We start from the raw sequence: 23,273 nt of genomic DNA, 5'->3' as shown, positions 1-23,273 counted from the left end.
AGTCCTTGGAACATCCTGCCTGATAAATGTGTCTTTGTTTGCTTGGGGGCCTTGGGCCAGCCACACAATAACAATGTGATTTAGAGTGGGGGCTTTGGGTTACATGGTATTAGTTCACCACTAGAGGGACACGGAGGTCAGCCACGTGGGTGGCCAACCCAGTTTTTGTGATTAAGACCGAATAAAGACTCTGGACACTGAGGCTTAGGCCTTGGTGGGCAAAACTTCATGCATATTGTCACACATCGTTGCCAGGAAAAGTTCACACTGTCCATGACTTCATGAGTAGAGGACAACTGAAAGCTCCACGTCTAGAACTTTCCTAGATTCTGCCCCATGCTGATTTTAATCTGTATCCTTTCTTGTAATTAACTGTAACCGTGAGTATAACAGGTTTCATTACGTTCTTTGAGTCCTTCTAGCAAATTATTGAAACTGAGCATGGTCTTGGGAATCCCCAAACTCATAGGTGGTGTCAGAAGTGAGGGCAATGTTATTCTATGTTCCCTAACTTTGCACTTATGTGATAATTCTTAGGTTTCTGTATCTGTAGAAGAAAAATGAAGATAATCAAATACTACTGTTGACTGATCTTTGGTTAAATATTGATTATCCAGTGTGTATCAAGTACTGAATAGTATAAGGACATAGTAAAGAAATAATAAATAAGGGTTCTAACCTTTAAAGACTTAGTATTTGTGATGGTTAATTGTATATGTCAACTTGACTGGGCAAGGGATGACCAGATAGCTGGTAAAACATTATTTTTGAGTGTGTATGTAAAGATGTTTACAGAAGAGACTAGCATTTAAATCAATAGACTAAGTAAAGAAGATTGTTTCTGCCAATGTGGGCAGACATCATCCCAATCCATTGAGGGCCCAGATATAACAGAAAGAAAAAGGAAAGGTAAATTCACTCACTCTGTTTGAGCTAGCACACCCATCTTCTCCTTCCTTCACACATTGGCACTCTTGGTTCTCAGGCCTTTGGACTCAGACTGAATTACACCACCTGCTTTTTTGGTTCTCCAGCTTTCAGACAGCATTTTGTGGGACTTCTCAGCTTCCATAATTATGGGAGCCAATTCCTATAATAAAATCAATCTCACTCTCAATCTCTCTCCCTCTATGTGTGTGTGTGTGTGTGTGTGTGTGTGTGTGTATGTGTGTGTGTGTGTGTGTTATTGGCTCTCTTTCTCCAGAGAACCCAGACTAATACAACATTTTTAAAAAGAAGAATTTAAAGTGGAGGCTCAGAAAAAAATTCTTGATCAGCTCATGTGATTCCTTTCACTAGACCAGGAGAATTATAAAACCTATTAATTTTTTTTCTTTTAATTTGAATATTGGGAAGCTCAGAGCAAAGCTTTAGGTTCAAAGTTTTATCTTTATGCAGAATAATTTGGTTTTAAATTTATTGGTTTGGTTTGGTTTGGTTTACAAAATTTGCTTTGTCTTTTCTCCTTTTCATTTGAAATTTTTCCTTTCATTCTGTTACAAGTCTACCACATAATGGGCATGCAAAATATTTGTTCACTATGAATTTTTGTATTTTTGCTCAAAGGTACTTTAAATCCTTTTGGTAGTGAATTGAGGAGAAGTACAAAGAGGAGATGGAATACTTACACACTTGAAAAATGTACAAATGTGTATAAAATACTTTTACACATAACATAAATTGGTTCCATAAAACTAATTACAGTTGAACAAAGCCATTAAGTTATGAGCCATTAAGTTGTGCAGAAGAGCATTATTCAAAAGTAGGGAAGGGAATCTGGAATGTTGGGTAAGAGAAATACAATATTTAAGGGCCTACAGCCATGGCAAGCAATATAAGAATCAAAGAGAAGCAGGCGTGAGTCCCATTAAGAGAGTGTAAAATATAAGCTGAACAATGCAACTGTGTGGACAAACCTTTCTCTTACTCTAAGCCAGATAAGAAAAAGGAAGTTCTGAAACATAAGACTGTCACATAAATCCAAGTTTGAACCATGTGTTCAGGAACCCAGCACTGCTGGTGGAATCTCCTTACAGATTTTCTGTCTTGGGGGCAACCTGAGATTAGGCTTATAGTCAAATTGACCCCCAGAGTCACCAGATCACTGGGCAAGGCAACGTACATATGGGCCTTAGTCCATGTTGAGGACAGTAAGATAAACAGTTGAAAAGTAATAATTCTAGACATGTAAAATCATCTACCTGCCTCCTGGTCCTCCACAGCAGGGCTGGGCAGAAGACAGCTCGTGGGCCAATCTGGCCCACCACCTGCTTTTATGAATAAACTTTTATTGTAACAGAACCATACTCATTAATTTAAGTATTGTCTATAGCTGTTTTCTACTATAACAGCAGAGCTGAGTAGTTGCAACGGAGATTATATGGGCCACAAAACCTAAAATATTTAGTAGCTGGATCTTGATAAAAAAAAGTTTGCTAACCTCTGGTCTAGAGGCATCTCTGGGCTAGATCAGTTATTTTCTGCTAAATTGCTAATGGCTGATGATAAATTAATGTATTAATATTTCCATGAAATTTATAATGCAGAAAGGGGATTCCTGGAGTCATAGCTCTTTTAATCCAACACAAGATTGTAATGATAGAAATTTTAGGCACCAGGGCAAGTGGTAGGGGACATAAGTGAGGATACATGTATATCCCAGTTGTCATGGGACAGTCTCACTTCAGTTAAGCCTGTTGTCCAGGGAAAATTATTAATAGTGCTTCCTTTCCCCCTCAAAAGTACCTTTTAATAGCAAATTCCAGGCAGGCATGCCTTTGGCTGCTCCTCCAAGCATCAGACAATTTATATATATTTTTTAAAGTATTAAAATATAATGCATTCAAATAGAAAATAATTTATAGTCATACACCTGGGTTAAAAAATAAAACAGTAAAAACAGCTAAAATATTTTTGATACAATTTAATGGGATGTGTAAAGTGGCATTGCAAAAATTATGACCAATAAAAAATAGGTGAAAGCATAAATAAAAAGAAAATAAAATCCATGCTTTCTTTATTCCTGACCAATTCTATGATTCTTAGTTTCATTAATTTATTAAATTTACTGTCTAAATCCAATTCTCATTTTATTATGCATATACTAAATGAACATGGATCAAATAAATAAACACACACACACAAAGTAAAAAAGAAAATCTTATAAGGGAAAATATCAGAAGTGATTTATAGGCCAATGAAACTGAACAAGTGGTTCCAAGCTCCTTTCGCTGTTGATCAGCCTTGGTTATTGCACCCTGAGGAAAGCAGTACACACGCCAAAGTGAAGTAAACAAAATACCCTCCTGCTTGTTCTTTGGAAAAGCTCCATGAATGGAAGTCTTTTTGATTTGGATATTTATCAAGTGCTAGTTGCTTTGGCTTTTCTCTGTTCTTTTAATTTAAAAACAAGTTAAAAAACAAAAACTATGCTCAAAGAGATATTCTGGCCACCAAAAAGAGAATTATCTGTTAAGTAATCACCATTTTTTTTTTTTAGTTTTCTGAATCTTTATTTTTCCATAAGTGGACTACTCAAAAGGGTAAAAGAATGAATTAAATAACGATCTATTACCATCCTTCTTGATAAATTTCTCACTTATGACAATTAGTAATTTACTCCAATCATTTATTCACTAAGTCAACATTTATCAGATACTTAGTGCACCAGGCACTGTTACAGGCTCTGGAAATACTAAGGTGTCCTGGAGGAGCCGGAGCTGTAAAGAGAGGGCTTGGAAGAATCCAGCCACCCCCAGAACTGACAGAGAAGGAACAAAGAGAATAACTCGCTGATCCCTCCTGCTTGTCAAACCCGACTGGCAGCCAAGGACAAGAATGTCCAATGTGCTACGTAGAGATCAGCCTTCAAGGGCATGGAGCTAAGGAGAGAAAGACTAACAACAGATGAGGGTAGGAGAGCATGCGGGGAGTTTGCAGAGAATAGTCAGCACAGAGTTGACAATGTTGAACTTTACCGGAGCCCTGTGCTCCTCAAAAAATAGTGATGATAAAGAAACCCCCTTACCAGTGTTCCAGAATTGGCTATTCAGTAAATAGTCGGCCCTCCTCATCTGCGGGCTCTGCATCTGCAGCCAAATGCAGATGGAAAATGCAATACTCAGGGGATGTGAAACCCCTGGATATGGAGACCTTTCATATGGGTGGGCTCCACAGGGCCAACTGGGGGACTTGTGTGTGCATGGATTTTGGCGTCCATGGGTAGTCCTGGAACCAACCCTTCAAAGATATCAAGGGATAACTCTATATGTAACAATAATTGGTTGGGTAATCATCAGATGTTTTTTATTAAGATATTTTCCATTTTGCACTCCAGAAAAACACCTGAAACAAAAATCAAAGAGAATTTAAGTTGGCTTCCTTACAGGGAGAAGGAAAATTCAAGAAAGAAAGGTAGGGAAATGGAAAGAAAGTGACATGGAAAGGAAATTTTACAATCCACTTAGGATGGAGCGGATTGATTTATAGGCTGCTCCAGAACAATCAGGATGCTCACCCCCATCTCTTCCCCTCAAGTGTAGGCTCCAGGAAGATCATCTATTTCACTGGCTTTGTTGTACATATATTTACGTAAGAGCCAAGGAGTTAAGCAACATATTAGAAAACAAATGAACACAGCTGGTTTGTGCTTCACAGATTAGAAAACAAACTCCAGAAACTAGCTTCGTATTTATAAGCTTACGTGGAAGTACTTCATAGAGTTCTGAACAACAAAGTAGCTGCCGGCCATAAGGACCATCCATGAAAAGAAAATACTTGTAAATACCAGGGCTGAGACAGTGCCTTAGGGCAAAGGATTAAAATGTCTACATTTGCTTTCCTTGACTAAACACAAGGAGAAATAGAGATAATAGTAAATGCATGAGCTGGAAAGGAACTAAGAGAAGTGATAGGAATTGCTTAGACAGATTCATGGAATGGAATAACATTAAGCAGGGAATACTCAGTTCAAAGGACTAAATAGTTCCTAATGTTGACAGCAGCTATAGAGCAATCTTTTTTTCTTTCCCAGTCCAATGGAAAATGCCATTGACAAAGTCTCTTAAAATCAATGTACTGAAACACTTAAGAGAAACAAAAGAGGGTAAAATATTAATTTTGTCAGGAGAAAGGGCTAGAATGGGAGAAAGGGCTAGAATGGCATTCCTCACTTCTATTTTTGGTGTCCACTCAGTTAACTGATCAGTTTACACCTGAGTGCCTGGTTTAAAGACCATGAATGCAGTCTCTAAACACTGAATTAAGATCTTGGTGAAGCAAAGCTTCTACAACCAGATTTAAATTTTTTTTCTCTCCTTTCTCTTCAAATGTAGAGGCCATAAAATATCATACACCTGTAATAACCAGTTTTTTAATCTCACGCACACAAAAAATAGTTGTAAGTTTTTGTTTCCAGGAATGATTCTAATAAAATAGAAGCAAAACTCATTATTGTAGGAAGGAGATTTTTTTTCCCCCTGAAATGATACTATTTTGTTTTGTTTTTTTCTGATTATAAAAGTAGTTATGGAATGTCAATAGAGACCATGCTATAAATTCATGCTTTCACACATCTGATCTCTTCCAAAAACAGAGCAAAGATTGATAAAAGACAGAAAGAGAAAACCAGAAAGACATCTAGAGGTTAAAAGGAAGATAGAAGAGATGGGGAGAAGAGAGGAGAGAAAGGAAAAGATCTCCAAAGGCACAACCCTGAAGACATAGGCCTACTGCACCAAGTCCAGAAACAGGCTGGCAATGATGTTTGGAAATTCAGCTCCTACTGGGGACTGGGGACTAAAAAGTCTTCCCTTGAGACAGGTGACCCAGCTTAACTCCCAGAAACTGAATAAGGCTGCCTCTGGCTTGGTGTAATATTACCACACTGCAGGAGATCTGAGTCACCAATATAAATCTTGGTTCTTGATTAGGGGCCATGACACTGTGCAAACTATTAGACAAGTAGGAAAGAGGACAAGAGAGAAAGAAAGAAAACAATGGCACAAACAAACGAAAACATTCTCCCATCAAAATGAGCTGCAATCCCAAATTCAAAAACACATAATACAAACAACTAAATTAATAACCTACATAATTGGACAAGGAAATATTGATAAATCTCAGTTACACTAAAGTGTTGCACACACCTGTATCAGAAATTGATAGAAGAAGAACAGAAAAGCATTAAATATATAAATGATTTGGACAACATCTCATTCTTGACTAATGGGGTCTTAGAGAAAGTCAGCTAGACAAACCCCTTTTAGAAAAGACTTTCCTCCCTAAGAATAAGAAAGATATGTGAAAGGAAGTTTCCCTTTCTTCTCCTGGGACACAGTTATGTGATAACATACTGCCTGGTGCACCATGAAGGGAAAAGTCAGCTGGTGACAGCCAACCACAGAGACAAGCAGAAGGATGTGGACAGAGCCTGGGTCTTTGATCACATCATCTGGCTGCTATACCATCCTCAGAACCACCTCCTGCAGACTTGTCATGTCAGTTAATAATAAATGTTCTTATTGTGTAAGCCAGTTTCCCTTGAATATTCTCTTACTTGCAGAATTCTCCCAAATTGATTTATAAATTAAAGCTATTTCAATCAAAATCTACACAGAGTTTTTCAGGGAACTGGATAAGCTGCTTTGAAAATTTATATGGAAGAATGATGGGCAAAGAATAGGCAAGACAATTTTAAAGAGGACCAATATTGAGGACTTATCCTATCGGATATTGAAGTATTATAAAATTATGGAAATTGACACAGTGTGACTCGGGTACAGAAATAGATGTGTGGACAAAATAGTGATGCCAGAAACAAACCCAGGTATATATGAAAATTTGATATAAAAGTGGCATTACAAAGTGGGGACAAAATAGTTCTAAGACAATTGGTTCTATATATACAGCTTTATACTACACATAAAAAATAAATTCTAGATGGATATAAAAGATCATAAATATCAGATGGATTAAAAAAAGATATACAAGAATGCCATTATAACTGGAGATAGATAAAAATTTTTATAACCAAACTCTTAAAACACAAATCAAAAAGAAAGATTGATAAATCTGACTCATTAAAATGAAAATATTCTGCAAAACCAAAGATACCTGTTGAGAGAGGCAATCCACAGGAGCCGAGTGCAGTCTTGCTTTGTGTGTTAAGACTACAAGGCCCTGACTTCTCTTTGCCCAGTTCATTTCTCAGGATTGTATTTGGAGTGAGCAAACTTGAGAGATGAGATAACATCTCTCCCCAGACAAACACCAGGCTTGATACTACTCAATAGAAAAGGGGGGTATTCCCCAAGTACAATGTTCCTTTTCTGTAATGTAACCCACTGCATATGTGGGCACACACATACCTGTTGTGTGTGTGGCTCTTGGAGGACATGAGGAACGAGCATCATTGTTATGGTTTATAATATAAATTTTACAATTTGTTTCTATAAGTATATTCCCCACTGTTTTTTGCCTTGGTTCTACATTTAAATATAATATTAATATATTCAATACTCAATACCAGTCTCATTTATCCTGACCTCTCCATTCATCACTTGCTTGGCTAGATTTCAACCTCTCGTATTTCTCAGGAAGGATCTCTTGGAACTATATTTCCTATACTCTTCTTTGCATATTTGAAAATATCCATCTGTAGCTTGTATAATTGAAATGAATTTGGCTGGATATAAAATTGTAGGATCATATTTTCCTTCCCTGAGGACTTCGCAGATATTGCCCTGTGGTCCTCTAGCATGGGAGAGTGCCACTAGGAAGTCTAACATCCGAATGAATTTTCCTCTAATAGGTGACTTGATTTTTTTGTCTAGATGCCCATAGACATATTGTATTTTTTCAATATCTTTGAAGTCTATCAATACTGAATATGTTTCAGTGCTAAAAAATCAGTATCAACTTTTCCTGAAATGGTGTGTTCTATCAGCCTGTAAACCCAAGTTTGCCTACATTTCAGTAAAATGTCCTACTGTTACAATTTTGAATGCTTTTTTTCCTGTTCCATTTGTCATGTTCTCTTTATGAGGTGCCAATTATTTTTATTTTGGACTTCTTTTATCCTGACTCCATTTTTATCATTCTCTCTCATCTTTTTATGCTGTATTATTTTCCATTTCATTTTCAATTTTATTCCTCATGCCCCTGAAAGTATTTTAGAAGTGCCTTTTCCTATTTTTGATGTATTTAATGTAGCATTCATTTCTGTATGGCTAACAATTTTTCTTCTACTTTTTTCCAAGCTCTGCCAACTCAGTTTTCTTTCTTTCTTTTTTCTTTTTCCTGCTTATCATTTACTCATTGAACTCTTGTGCCTCTTTTTTGAACATTTTTATTTTTCCTGAGAGATCCTATTATCTTTAATTTCATTTCATGGAAAATTGTTAGCATTTTTCTGGTGTGTGTTCTTCACTTAGCTTTTGTTTTTGTGTTTCTTCCTCCTTTTTTCTTATGGTATTTTTGCATGAGCCCCTTGCTGGTTGCTCTTTGTTATGTGTTAATCTTTAAATAAATAATGAGGGGGCTGATGCCAGGGGAGTAGTTTGGGGTGGCTACACTTTAATTTTGGCCTATCTTCTTTGAGCATTTTCTTACCAATACTCTCTTCTGGACAGCCACTTCAGCTCCTGCCTAGTGGGAAGTTTCCTATACTTAATGCAAAATCCTATATGACACAGATATTTTTGTGTGATGAATTATCCTTTAATTCTCCTCAGCTGACCAAGATTAGCAGCTGCAGGGTGACTTGCCACTCACTTCCTTTTTTATCCTTATTCCTTTACAGCTTTATTTCTAGGATGGCTTGTCTGCAAGCTTCCTTGTTCCATACCCTTCTTTCCTGCCACTCTATGGCAGCAAGGAGGACTCAAGAAACATCCCTGACCTTGCCAGGCATGTGCTGTTACTTCTCCAAGCAAATATGCATGACCTGTTGTGGTGAACAGTGTGTTCTGCCAAGGTGGCTGAATGTAAGCAAACTCATTCAGCCTTTCACTTCATCCTATCTAATTTCCCTTGCATTTAGCAGCCCTCCCAACTTTGTATGATGTGGAAGTGGGGTGATAACTGGTGCATAGGGTTATGAGTACTTTTTCTTTTGTGGATTAATTTCTTTCTATTGCCTGATTGCTCTGGCTAGGACTTGCAGCACTATGTTGAATAGAAGTAACAGTGGGCATCCTTGTCTTGTTCCAGTTCTTGGTGGGAATGCTTGCAACTTTTCCCCATTCAGTATGATGCTGTGGGTTTGTCATACATGGCTTTTATTATTTTGAGATATGTTCCTTCGATGCCTATTTTGTTGAGAGTTTTTATTATGAAAGTATGTTGAATTTTGTCAAATGCTATTTCTGCATCAATTAAGATGATCATATAATCTATGTTTTAGCTTCTGTTTATGTGGTGAATCATATTTATGGATTTACATGTGTTGAACCATCCTTGCATCCCTGGAATGAAGCCCACTTGGTCATGGTGGATTATTTTTTTGATATGCTGTTGAATTTGGTTTGCTAGTATTTTATTGAAGATTTTTGCATCCATATTCATAAACGATATTGGTCTGTAGTTTTGTTGTTGTTGTTATTGTTGTTGTGGTGGTGCCCTTTCCTGGCTTTGGTATCAAGGTGATACAGGCTTTGTAGAATGAGTTGGGGAGGATTCCCTCCTTGTCAATGCTATGGAATAATTTCTTCAGAATGAGTACCAACTCTTCTTTGTAGGTCTGGTAAAATTTGGCTGTGAATCTATCTGGTCCAGGGCTTTATTTTGTTGGAAGATTTTTTATTACTGCTTCAATCTCATTGCTCGTTAGTGATCTGTTCAGGAGTCCTCGTTCTTCCTGATTGAGTCTTGGGAGATTGTGCATTTCCAGAAATTTGTCCATTTCCTCTACATTTTTGAGTTTGTGTGCATAGAGATTTTCATTGTAATAACAGATGATATTTTGTATTTCTGTGGTATCACTTATGATATCTTCTTTTTCATTTCTAATTGAGCTTATTTGAGTCCTTTCTCTTCTGTTTCAGTTAATCTAGCAAGAAGTCTATCAATTTGGTTTATCTTTTCAAAGAACTTGTTTTTCTTTTTTCCACTCAGCCAGCCTATGTCTCTTGAGTGGGGAACTCAAACCATTTACATTTATATATAGAATTGATATATGGAATGCTGTTCTGTTCCTCCTGTTGGTTAGTACCTTATTGCTTTGTTTTACCTCTTGTACTATTTATTTGAGCTGTGAGCTTTAGCTTTTGAGTAGTTTTACACAAGAGGGTGACCATTGTGCTGATCCATGTATAACGCAGTTCTGAGTATTTCCTGCATGGCAGGTTTGGTCTTGACAAATTCCCTCAGTGTTTGCTTATCTGGAAAAGTCTTTATCTATCCTTCATCTATGAAACGTAATTTTGCAGGATACAAAATTCTAGGCTGGCAGTTATTCTGTTTAAGAAGACTGAAGATGGGACACCAGTCCCTTCTGGCCTGTAAGGTCCCAGTTGAGAAGTCTGCAGGTAGCCTGATGGGTTTCCCTTTGTAAGTTACTTGACATTTTTGCCTTATGGTTTGAAGGAATTCCTCTTTCATATTGACTTTATCCAGTCTGATGACTATGTGTCTTGGTGATTGCCTCTTTGTGATGAATCTTTCAGTCATTCATTGAGCTTCTGGTACCTGGATGTCTAAATCTCTAGCAAGAACAGGGAAGTTTTCCTCAATTATCCCCTCAAATAAGTTTTCTAGCCTTTGTGCATTTTCTTCTCCCTCTGAGATGCCTATGATTCTTATATTTGAGCATTTTACATAATCCCAAATTTCTCATAGGCATTGTTCATTCCTCTTAATTCTCTGTTCATTATTTTTGACTGACTGATTTAATATGAAAGACTTGTCTTCAAGCCCTGAGATTCTTTCTTCTGCCTGGTCTAGTCTATTCTTAAAACCTTCTGCTGTGATTTGTATTCCCTTAAATGAATTTTTCATTTCTAGAAGTTCCATTTGTTTTTTCTTTAATATATCAATCTCTTTGGTGAATTTCTCATTCATATTCTGAATTGGTTCTCTGGTTTCTTTGAGCTGGTTTTCCATTTCTCTTGGATTTCATTGAGCTTCCTTACAATCCATGTTTGGAATTCTTTATCTGTCATTTCAATGTTCTCATTTTTGTTTGTATCCATTGCTTGAGAGATGGTGTTCCCTTTGGGGCATGTCCTTTCGCTCTGATTTTTCATACTTTCAGAGTTCTTTTGCTGATTCCTTCTCATCTGGCAACACAATTGAGTCCTGGGGTACTAGGTGTTGCCTGCATTCACTTTTTTAACATTAAATCTTTGATTCATCTGATATTTATATTGGCATTAAATACATAAGGCAGAAATCTGGGTGGTTCATCTTTCAATGTCATAAGGGGCAAAGGCCACCCAAGGATTATCTAGGATGGTGGTCTGTAAACTAATGTCTGAAAGCCAAATGTGGCCCACCATCTATTTTTTGTAAATAAAGTTTTACTGAAACATACCTATGCTCATTCTTTATATATTGTCTATGACTATTTTCATGCTACAATGGCAGAGTTGAGTAGCTGCAACAGAGACCGTATGACTTGCAGAGCCTAAAATATTTACTACCTGGGCATTTATAGAAAAAATTTGCTAATCCTTGATCTAAGGAATGTACTTAGTTTCACTTATCAGTTACTACTGGTAACAGACTCCAGATTTAGTGATGTTACATGTTAAACTGAGGCTTTTTCTCTGGTAGAGATACAATAATTTCTCTCCAAGGAAAGAGATAACCTCAAAGGTTACACTTTATGGCTTAGTTTTGTCTTTAACCAGTTTTATTTCTAACCTTGAAATTGTATCCTAACATTGCCTATAAATACCTAACTTCTCAGATGTTCTTTGGACTGGTTTTAACATCATATTGGTTTTCTCATAAGTTAATGAGTTAAAAACAATCTTTGACCAGCATTTATTTTATATTTACATGAGAGCCATAATTTTGTTTTTTATAAAATTATATTTTAACAGGTATGAGGTAGGAATTCAGTTCTTTGTATTCTTTTTCTAAATTGCCAGCCATGTGTTTCTAAAACATTTGTTTTCAAAACATTTCTTCCCACCCATCTAATTTCAAATGTTTCCATTGTCATATATGTGAATTAAATACAAGATGACTAGTTAGAGAATGTAATTGCTGTATTGATTTCAATTTCAAAGGCCACAGATACAGCTGTTCAAATAATATATTATTTTACTATAACTCAACTAATTCTCTTCTTGAGGCCCAATTCTGCCTGTTGACAGAAGACAAAAGAGAGTATTCTAATTAAATTCAGCTACTGCCATTTTTCTCAGTCATTTCAGATTTGAACTCATTTAATACAGAAATTTTCACCAGGGTGACATGCAACTTTCAGGGTGCCTTGGAGAGAAGAAGCTGATCTATAGTCACCTTCTCACCCAAACTGGCCTCTGCTATGAGGTAAGAAGGACTTGCTGGGCTTCAGCATAGTCATCGCTAACATTGGATATAGTTAAATCACCACAGCTCCTCCGGGTCTGGGGCACAACTCTGTGCCTCCCTCATCCTGGCAGCCAGGATTCTCCAGGTCCCAGCCCTGCTATAAATTTTATAAGCCCATTTTGGAACCTAAAAGCTCAGAATTTAGCTATCTGTTTCTGTATTCTGAAGCAACACATCAGGCTGACTAGAGAGTCGGGGAGAGGTTTGGGGAGGGAGACTTCCCTTAACACCTTGATATTAATGTTTTTTCCTATAACTTCTGCTTTATGTTATGTAGATAACTAACAACTGGTTATAACACATCTAAAACTGGAACTAGCCCTCTGCATAAGACAAAGCTCTTTGCTGTTTATCATAAATACCAGGGGCATCAGAGGTGATGGACAATGTCTAAAAAGCATCCAGCTACTGATAGGTTTGCTGATAATAATACAAAAAAAAGTTATAAGTAATAAGGAAAAGGTATAATGAATGCTAGATTTGCTTGGTGATGTGGAAATCCTATATGCATTCCCTGAAATTATAAAAATATTTGTCTTGTTGAAATACGTGGAGTAAAAATAAGTTTGTCAAGTCTGAAATTCTTTTAATATACTTTTTTTGCCCTTAGAAATAATTTTCTAAATTCTACAAGTAAAAGACCAGTCTTTACTAGATTCTCAACATGCATTGGGTTATGTGGAATCTATTTTATTCAGCTGTTTGTTTACAAGGAATTTACCTCTAGTTTACAACACATTTCAACAGCTTCACAGGCAAAACACATCCATTCTTCATCTTTGTTGCCTTTTTAACAAATCTTCTGGCTATTCATACATGTTTATTTTTCCATATGAACTTTTAGAAATTTAAAATCATGTTGTCAAGTTCCACTTTTGTTTTTCATCTTTGAATGGATAAAAATCTATCTCAGTCTGCTCTTGGTCAATCAAATAAATTGTGTTTATGAGTGTTTCTTGAGTTCCTTCTCTGATAATTACTCATACCCCTCATTAAATGAAGATGACAAACATTTTTAATATCAGTTTGTACTTTCAGCATTCTGAGATGGGGAAGGAGGAAGTCAAGCCAAAGAACTTTGTCTCCTCAGGATTTCTTGTTTGTTGCAACCACTGTGCCAGCGCCAGGTTTTGGAGTCTGATTTCCTGCTTAGCCTGGCTCCTTTTCCTGGACATGGTGTAACTAGTGTCTGGTCTCCTTCCTATAATCTCTCCCTGGCGACTGGGGTTGTGCGTGAACAGCAGAACCTGTAAATCCAGAGGCTTGAGAAACCTTTGGTGAGAAGTGTGTTCAAGGAAAGCACAGCATTGATGGGTTTCTGCACAGGGTTGCCACATAAATACTTACACCATTTCTACCCCCAACTTCTCCCACCACCTCCCCAGGCAGCAGCCTTGGCAAACATTCTTCACAGCTTCTATCTAATAAAATAATACTAAGCAGATTGACCTCTCTCTCTCTCTGTCTCTCTCTCTCTCTCATGGTTCACTTTCACCTTCAGCCCTTGCTCCTGTGGATTAGAGGAATTCATCCTCACTTTGAAGGGGAGGGGATGAGACAACAAGAAGAAACGATGAGGAGTGGCCCAGAATTTTCTACCCCAACATTATAGTCTTAGAATGTTTAGTGGTGATAGCCAAAAGGTCTTTTCTTCACTTTCGGTAATAGACCAGCACCTTTATTGCTTGTACTGTCTACTCTATCTAGATGGTATTTCTTGACCTCCCGCCTCCTTATACCATGAAGATATTTCTGTCTCTACTATTCCCTCCAGCTCTGCCCCCACATTTGATATCAACTTCCATCACCTATAATTTTTTGTTTATTTGCCCAAGAGCTAGACCACACCAAGAAGATTAGCAAGAATGACCACCCTTAGCTTGTTTAAGTTACTTTCGTGTCTGTTCACAACTGAACTAACAGACAATTATTGTGCCCTTGTCCAGATTCCAGCCTGTTTCCACCCCTACCCCACCCCCACCCCAGCCAGTTGCTACCACAGGGACCTGGGGGGTGGCTCAGGTAATCCTGGCAGCCAAAGCCCCAACAACTGTCCCCTCCTGCCTTTGCTTAACAGGGCTTCTCTGTGGCCCTGCAGCCTGCCAGGCACCAATGAGCACCCTTACCCCTTCCCATTCCTTTCAGGGGCTTAGAGTCAGGCAGTGGAGGTGACTGGCAAATCACTCAACTCTCTAGCCTTATTTCCTCAACTATAAAATTAGGGTGATAATAATACATACCTCATAAGGTGAGGATTAAAGAAACTCAAGAGCTTCACAGTGTCTGGAAGCACACTCCGTAAGTATGGGCTTGTAAAGGAAAAGAAAAATCTCAGGACCCCTCCCCTCCCCAACTCCTTATACAAAAGGGAAAGTCAAGCCTGGAGGCTGAGTCATGCAACACCCCCTTCTGAATTAATAACTGTTACTAACATTATACATTAGCCAGAGTCCCATGGAAAGGCAAAAGGCCTCAGGTATCTACAAGGACTGTCCCCACAGCTCATTCACAAGGACATTCCTTGCTGTCCTCCCCACAGGCTAAGTCTAGCTCTTAAAATTAAAGTCTATTCAATTCCACACTAATAATGTCGATTATAAGCTTATCTTCCCAGGTGCAAAACAGAAACAAGATAAGATCATTCTTCCACCTATCCAGGGACATCTGCATATTTGATTCTTCCTTCACTCCCTTTTTCTCTTCTAACATTCACCTTGTCTTATGTAAAATGCAGATTTCCTGAGCCTCACAAAAATGTAACCATTTGCCTCACTGCCCACTGCACTCCTCCTTTTTCTTTCTGTGTGCTCTGTACCCTTTAATACTCAAGTTCCTAAATCCCACTTCAGAAAACACAGTCATAGATGCATCTGTGGCTTGTTTTTCCCAGGCACATCCTCAAACTTTGCCTTAATAAACCTTCACTAATTGAGATCTTTGCCTTAGTCACTTATTTTGGGTTAAAAGGCTATTGTGTGTGTGTGTGTGTGTGTGTGTGTTTCTCCCAAGGTTCAGCTGAGTTTTACACAATCACAGGATACTTGCAAGGCTATTGTTTCTGTAAACCACACCAACTGAAATAAAAATAACCCCAAACTCTGCTAAAATATGGGGAAACACTCCTGAACATTTTAAACATATATAGATTAAAAAAAAAAAAAAAAACCCTTAACTTTGTAAGTTTTACAATACTTATTAAATCTCCAAAATTTACCCTAAGGTTCTTTGAGGAAAACAAACCTAAAGGCAAAAGCAATAATCTTTTCTAAGTAAAGTATGGTAAAATATCACTCTCTGAGGATTCAAACAGCTCTTAATTGGTGGACAACTCTTGGTCGCTGAGGAGAGTTCTCAGCAAAGATATTAAATTGCTGCCAAGGGTTTATACATTTTAACTTTCAAGAACTTAGATTGATGATGGTCATTATTTTCAATACTGTTGTTTACCCAGCAGATTTCCCCCAAAGGGCCAAAGGACTTAACAAAACCAGAAAGCTGGCCACGAATCACCAAGTGCGCAGGCCCGAGGCCCTGAGCTAGATGCTTCCCTTTGGAGTGACAGGTACCACTGCAGTGAGGTGGGAAGGAGACTCCTTCCCCTGGTTAGTCTGCCCTCTGCCAGTATCCACAGGCCCAAAGCAGCTGTGAAAGAACCCGGAAACCCCAGCAGGACAAACCTGCTGCAGGGGACAGCCCAGCCACAGCTAGCCACTCTACTCAGCTCGAGTCCAATTTGTCCAGGCTCCAAGAGCTAAGTGCACCAATTCTCCATTCATTTGTTTGCTTCCTCCTCCCCTTAAGAGGGCTGTGGGACATTTTCTGGGCTGCAGTCCACTCCCAGAAATGCTGAAGGCCTTTCCCTTAATGGGTGAATAAAATGGGAGACAGACACGAGTGTATCTTTTAATAGAGCTGTGTGAGTTCGTGCAAACCACTGAGCCCCTTAGGCCCTTCTCCTGTAAATATGTAGGGCTGGGATAGATCTCTAAGGTCCCCATCAACTTAAGAGTCTGTGTTTCTAAAACAACAGCAAAATAAGAATGAAAATACATGTCAAGGCAATAAGAAATTCTCATTTTATAAAAAGTCACCTCATGGTTAGAAGCGTCACGAAGAGAGTAGCTCAAGTCACGATTTCACAAGTTTAATTACAAATAAACTCAATTTGATTCCATTCACACAGCCTTCAACTCCATATGAAAGGTAAAAGATTACTTACTGGTGATTCAATGTCCTCTAGGAGTAAAACAGAACAGCGTTCACATTTCAACAGAGTTTGGGCCCGATGCATTATTTTCTTCACAATTTTCTCCAGGTCAGTCTGTTCTTCAAAGAGGTCATTAACCACCTCTAGCAAAGCCTAGGAAAGATGAAATGGATGTATTTAGGTGGATATAGAACTGAAAAAGGGACATTTTTTCCCCTCAAAATGCCATTTAGTCTTTGCTCTAATAAAACATTATAAATATTTTTGTGTGGTGAATTTTAAAGGTATTTATGATTGTTTTGACATATTTCCATCATTTCATCTTAGAACACACACTTAACCTTCAAAATACAACTTGAGAATAAAGCTAATCCATATAACAGGGATGATAGAGTCATTAGCTACAGCTTTTTCCCCCCTTCTATGGTAGTTTTTCTGCAGTGCAACTAGATATAAACCCAACATTTTATAAAGAATGAAGCATATTTATTTCAGACAATCACAAAGCAGCTCTGCCTCACCATCAGGAAAAAATAGCATCTTGGTCAAACTTGAAACTCATTTTCACTAATGCACACCTCTCACAGAACTCTGAAACAATTACAGAGGTGAAAACTAATTAAGGTTCAAAGCCTTCAAAATATATAACTACCATTAATCCTTGTACATGAGAAGAGGGAATACTACCTCATCCAAAACTGTTTAGGAGAACCTTTAGATACTACTATATATCTCAGGAAGGAAAACATCATTAAAATTTCTGTTAAAACAGCAGAATGAAAAGCATACAAATTAAAGAAAAAAAAACTTAAATTCTAACTTGAAAACTATGTACTCATTTAAAAATTAAATTATAATAGCCTGTCATTTTATCTAGCTAAGTTAGCTTACAATGTTTGCATTGAAATAATGTTTGGAATTTTTAATAACATGGATATTTCCAGAGATTTAAGAATAGTGGGTTATGTGCAGGGGGTAGATATTATGCTTCTCTCTGAGAGCAATCAGAAAATGACACAGTCAATGAATTGGCCAGAGGGTGCTTTATGCAATAGAATTTAATAAGATGTGTGATCTCAAGTCTGACCTCCCACAAAAGGATTTCATGAGTTGTCAAATTCATGTCTATTCATCATGGCGCTGACCATCATCCCTGGGACATGACTAATTTTCAGCTTTAGTAATGAATTTGATTTGTTCTGAAACCATTTGAAACATGGAAATTTGTTCTCTGAATCTATTCAAGTAGGCAAGCATTTGAATGAGTTAAGACATCCATGAAATGAGTCTAGTTTATGGAGCAATTAAAGGAGGACCAAACAGCCTGGGTAGCATTATCTCTAAAGAAAGACTGAATGTGGTGAAGGACCATATTGCTGTAAGATCCCAAAGCAAAGAGAAACACCAGGAGGTGAAAAAGATTTTAAGCAAATCCTGACAATTTAGCATTTGGACAGCAAATCTCTGTAAGGGGTCAATGCGTAATAATTTCACATTCAAATATAAAATTAAAAACGAGACAATTGTCTGGATAATTACGAACAAAATTCCCTGTTACTAAGGCAGAAAACATTATTTCCTTAATCATCCAGACTATTTCTTCAGATGGATCATATTAACTGAACAATTATTTAACTTTTCAATTTGTTGTGACTGCGTGGAGAGAGCCTCTGGGACCCATATACAAGAACATTTATCTCAGAGGAAAAACTAATTGTGCCTTGAGTCTTGCACTGACAAATCACATTACAGTAATTTTATTGTTTCTAATTAAAAATTGCTGCTTTACTAACAAGTGATGAAAGTTTTACAAATAACAATGCAGACTAGCTCCAGAATAGGAGAAAAAGGAGAAAATCTGGGTAACATGCAATTCAACAGACACTGGAAACATTTCACACAGTTGAATAATCCCTGCATTTTGATTTCACTTGCCTTCTAGGAAATGAGTATCTGCATTTGTCCCTCTTTCTTCTAGCGACCTTCTTTTGCTCCTGGGCTTACCCTTGGACCTCTTTTCTTCTCTTATGTACATGTTCTTCCTTCCCCAGATAAGCCCAGTTAGTCCCCCAGCTTTAAACGCCATTTATGTGCTAATGGGTCCCAAATCTGAATCTCCAGTCCTGACATCTCCCAAAAAACTTCATACTCCTTTATCCAACTGTTTATTTGCCAGCAGCACAAGCCAACAGTCTCTTTCACCCATTTCTGACATCAGCAAGCCCTGTAGATTTCACCACTGATTTGGAAGGGAATCTCTCACTTCTCACTTCCCTAGTCCCGGCTGCATTATTTCTTGACTTCAATATAGTCCTCTCCTAATTCCTCTCCCTGCTTTCATCCTTCTTTCCCCCTTCCCAGACAGTTTATTATCTCCAGGGAAGCCAGAGGGATCTCTTTTAAAAGTAAATCAGACACAGCTCAAAATCTTCCAATGGCTTTCCATGGTACCCAGAATAAAAGACAAAGTCCTTGTTGTGCCCATGGGCCTTTCTTGCATCTGGCCCCTAGCTCACCTCCATTCTCATTTTCTTTTCTTTCATCCTCTCTCTTTCTATCTGCTCTTTATACACACTGACCAAGTTTTCTCCTGCCCCAGGACCTTTGCACTTGATATTTCCACTGCCTGGAATGCTTTCCCCAGACCTTTGTATGGCTATTCTCCTTCTTTTCATTCAGGTCTCTGGTCACATATCATCACCCTAGAGAGACCTTCTTGATCACCTTCTAAGATAAACATCCTCTCATGCTACCCTTCCACAACCCTTTATCCCTTTATCTCACTTTAACTCTTTTTATAGCACTTATCACAACTTGCTGCTATATTGTTTGTATTTGTTCTCTTGTCTATTATTTATTGCTCCCAGTAGACTAGTAAGTTCCATGAGGGCATGGATTTGGATAGACAGCATCTGAAGAGAACCACACAATCAATTATTTGTTGAAAGAGTAAATGAATTGTGCCATACATGAGGATGCAAAGATCAATCCTACATGAAACTTCCCTGAAGGAGTTCATAATGTAGTTGGAGAGGAGAGCCTTCATTAAATGTTATAGTGCAGTGTGATAGATACCCACAATAGAATAGTAGCAGGAGATAAGGAAAAACAGTAAGTGAAGAAGGGAAGATTACCTGGAAGGTGGAGATGAGTCCTGAAGGGTGTGCAAGGTAGATGGCAGGGGAGGGTGGGGAAGGGAAGAAGACATTGATGACAGAGGGGAAGAATGTGGTTAAAGGTATGATAACAATGAAAAAAACAGATTGTTTTCTGGAAACTGGGAACTATATTGCTAGAGTGCCAGATGAAAGAAGGAGAATGGTGAGACTTGGGGCTAAAGATGAAAAGAGGATCCAGAGCAGAGAAAAAGTGTGGTATGCTTTGTGAAGGATGATGGCTGTAGTAATCAACTGTGTTCATTTGTTTCCTGAGAAATTTTCATAACTCATAATACTTAACAAATGAAGTTGTTAATCAATTTGATGATCAGATTAACTGAGGGTTTCTTTGCGAACATCATCTTGCTAAATATATTTCTAAATTGTGACAATCATCTTCCTATATTTAAAGGTAGAATGAGTCTAATATAATTTAATCTCTACTTGCTATTTCAGAATTTTTTTGAGCACTGGTTTTTTTTTTTTTTTTTTAACTATTTGGTTCTACAACTCATGAAGGTATACAAGCTCAATCCCTCTAAATGTGTTTCTATATAATTTTACGAAAGCCTTTGCATTATTGGTCCAACTGTCTTGTGATGTTCTTCCAGAAACACTTTCAATTCAAAAACAAAATCTAGGAAGTGGGGTCAAATCATGCTTCTGAACGGAACCAAGTTGTAAAAACATCACCAAATTGCATTATCATTTCAAAGCTACAAGTAAGCAAGAATCTGCTGCCTTACAGTACGGATGTGAAATTAATTTCCTTTTTAAAAGAAGCTAGTACTATTTCCCCCAAACAACAACAGAGAATTTGAGCTATTGCTTAAAGGGTATCTTCAACCATAGCCTTGCACGATTATACAAATAAAAAAGATTCCTGGGCTATTCAAGATCTCTGCTGTTTTTAAAAGATACAATGACTCACAGAAACCAGAAAGACAGAGAACACTGAGGATTGTCAGCAACCTTCCTTTCTACTCACCCTGCTTCTTTCATATTCTTTCCTTGAGGCAGCAAAGAGCTGAGCATTAGATATGGCGATTCCACAAAAAGGAAGATACATCTGCATGACCTGGGGCAAAGAGAGCATTGAGAGCATTAAAACATAAGACCATTAAAACATCCATCACTGACCTAAATTCCACATTTCCTGCCTATGCCTGATTGTAATACTTTCTTTTCAGCCATAGGGATTAAGTATGGAGTTGTTGATACTAGTATCTTAATTTCTGAAGAGATATTTTCAGAGTTAATTATAAGATGCTGTAAATCAGGCTTTAACTGGGGAATTCTCATTTATGACGACATAAAGTGAAGCAACAGATTATGAGGGTTATGATACAGGAACTGTATCTAAAGCATCTTGTGTTCCTTCTTTGATAAAAGAAGAACAAATAAGTGAATGAACCCTGATATATATGAAATTTAAGGCATGTGCCCACACTCACATCTGGAGGTGGGTGGGATATAAGGCAATTCCTTTGTTTAAAGATATATGATATATACCATATGTATATGGTATACCATTAACACCTGTAGCAGGGATTTCAGCTTGACCCGAGACCTGTTGGTTACCAGACTTAAGCATGCCTGTCAGGATGGGCCCAGGGGGAATTCAGGGGCCAGAGAGCTTAGCATCCTTCTGCAAAAGAGCTCCAAATGTGCCCACCGCTGTGTAGACATAACCCGACACAAATGCACACTGGAGGGATGGTTCCACAGAAGCCTATTTGAGGAAAGGCTGGGAGTCAGTGAGAGGAAGAGCTTCTCCTGGGGGAAGAAACACCCAACTGTAATGGGCCCGACCCTAACTAAGACTTTCTCATCACCAGGGTCTAGGTCTAGGGAGCTGCCTGGCATGCTCACTCAAATTTGGTTCCAGAGAAATGGAATGTTCCAAGTAAAAACTGGAAGAACTATTTCCCTAAACTCTTTGCAACGTATAGAAACAAGTGGCACTTATTTGGGTCTTCTCTAAAGCAGAGTGAAAAGAGTACGTGTTCTGTCACAGCCTTTCTGTCACACACGCACACATGCACACGCACCATGGTGCCCTGTGCAGAGGTGCAAAGCAGTGGCAAAACGCAGCAGTTCCGGCCATGCCTGGCAGAGGGCAGTGTGGCGCCCACCATGAGTGAGGGATGAGAGCAGCAGGCCAGCAAGTCAGGAGCACTTGTGAGATACCCCTGGGACACTTAGAGCAGAATTATCTGGAATGGAAGGTGATTTTGCAGAGGACTGAAGGTAGACATAAGACAAAGGGAAATTCACATTCCCTGTCATTTCTTTCCTATTAAAATCTTGCTTCAGTTACCTGGGCATGCTTAACTCTGACCTATGATCTCAGAAAGAATTTCAGAGCCCTACAGAGACTGACGCTATGACCTCACTCTTAAAGAAGAGAAACAGTGGGATCAGTATTAAGAAGAGGTACAAAAATCAATGAGTTGATTTTTGCAGATCTTTTCAGGATAGATTGCTTCCCTGAATTATCACATGTTGCCTTCTGGAACTAGACGTTGCTTCTCTTGGCCCCTCTTTCCCCTTTCTTACTACTCCCCCTCATGCGTTGGGAAGTCTGTCCATAAGCCAGCACAAAGCTGATGACATACAGCTGCCAGATATTCCGCCAGCATTTCCCTGCCTTTAGTCAGAATGGGACACTTTCAACATCACCTACACACAGGAAGCACTTTTCTTGCAGTTCTCTGGTTTTTTTATGCCATGGAGACAGTGACTATAACGGGGTTTTAGGAAGAAGGTATGGGTTACTTATTTTTAACTCTCCACCACTTATTTATTGTGTTTATATTTGTCTTCAGGGGCCAAGTTGAAGGTGGTTTGTAAGTCAAACAAGTAGGAAGCAGGGAGACTGACCAAAGGGGCATGTGAAATGTTTTCTAATACATCATAGGCTTGCTTTATGTCATTTGTAATCCCAATATTTACTGAGCTCCAGGCATCATGTGTAATTTAAAAGAATCTGAATTTGAAATCAGATGACCTTTGTTCTTTCTATGGCTTTTCTATGTGAGATTCAACAAGTCCTTTAACCTCCCTGAACCTATTTTCTTATCTATAAAATGCCAGGTTTATGGTCCTTTTTAGTGCTAATATTTGGTGATTCAAATAGTGTGAAATATTGGTGAGCAGCAATAATCTATTTACTAAAGAAAACAAAGAATTTAATAAATATGATGGCATCTCATTCAAGAAACAACCATTTATAATCATAACTGACATTGACAAAGACCTTTTGTCAATGTGTCAGGCATGACGTTAAGCATTTTATATGCATTATGCCCACTTGATCCTCACAACTACATATGTTATACCACTAATTCAATTTTTCACATGAGAAA

The 23,273-nt window shown here is 38.1% G+C and overlaps 1 protein-coding gene across 1 annotated transcript in view; it reads right to left on the bottom strand.

The window, feature by feature from the left end:
- Positions 1-23,273, bottom strand: part of PDE11A (phosphodiesterase 11A) — a 335,245-nt gene that overhangs the window by 193,743 nt on the left and 118,229 nt on the right. The window contains exons 3-4 of the mRNA XM_069470433.1: positions 20,894-20,983; positions 16,760-16,900 (exon numbers count right to left, since the gene is read on the bottom strand). Coding sequence (XP_069326534.1) covers positions 16,760-16,900; positions 20,894-20,983 — 231 coding nt within the window. The remainder of the gene's footprint in view (positions 1-16,759; positions 16,901-20,893; positions 20,984-23,273) is intronic.

Source organism: Eulemur rufifrons, chromosome 1, assembly GCF_041146395.1.
Source record: "Eulemur rufifrons isolate Redbay chromosome 1, OSU_ERuf_1, whole genome shotgun sequence".
Classification (NCBI taxonomy): domain Eukaryota; kingdom Metazoa; phylum Chordata; class Mammalia; order Primates; family Lemuridae; genus Eulemur; species Eulemur rufifrons.
This window is presented reverse-complemented; position numbering and strand designations above follow the sequence as displayed.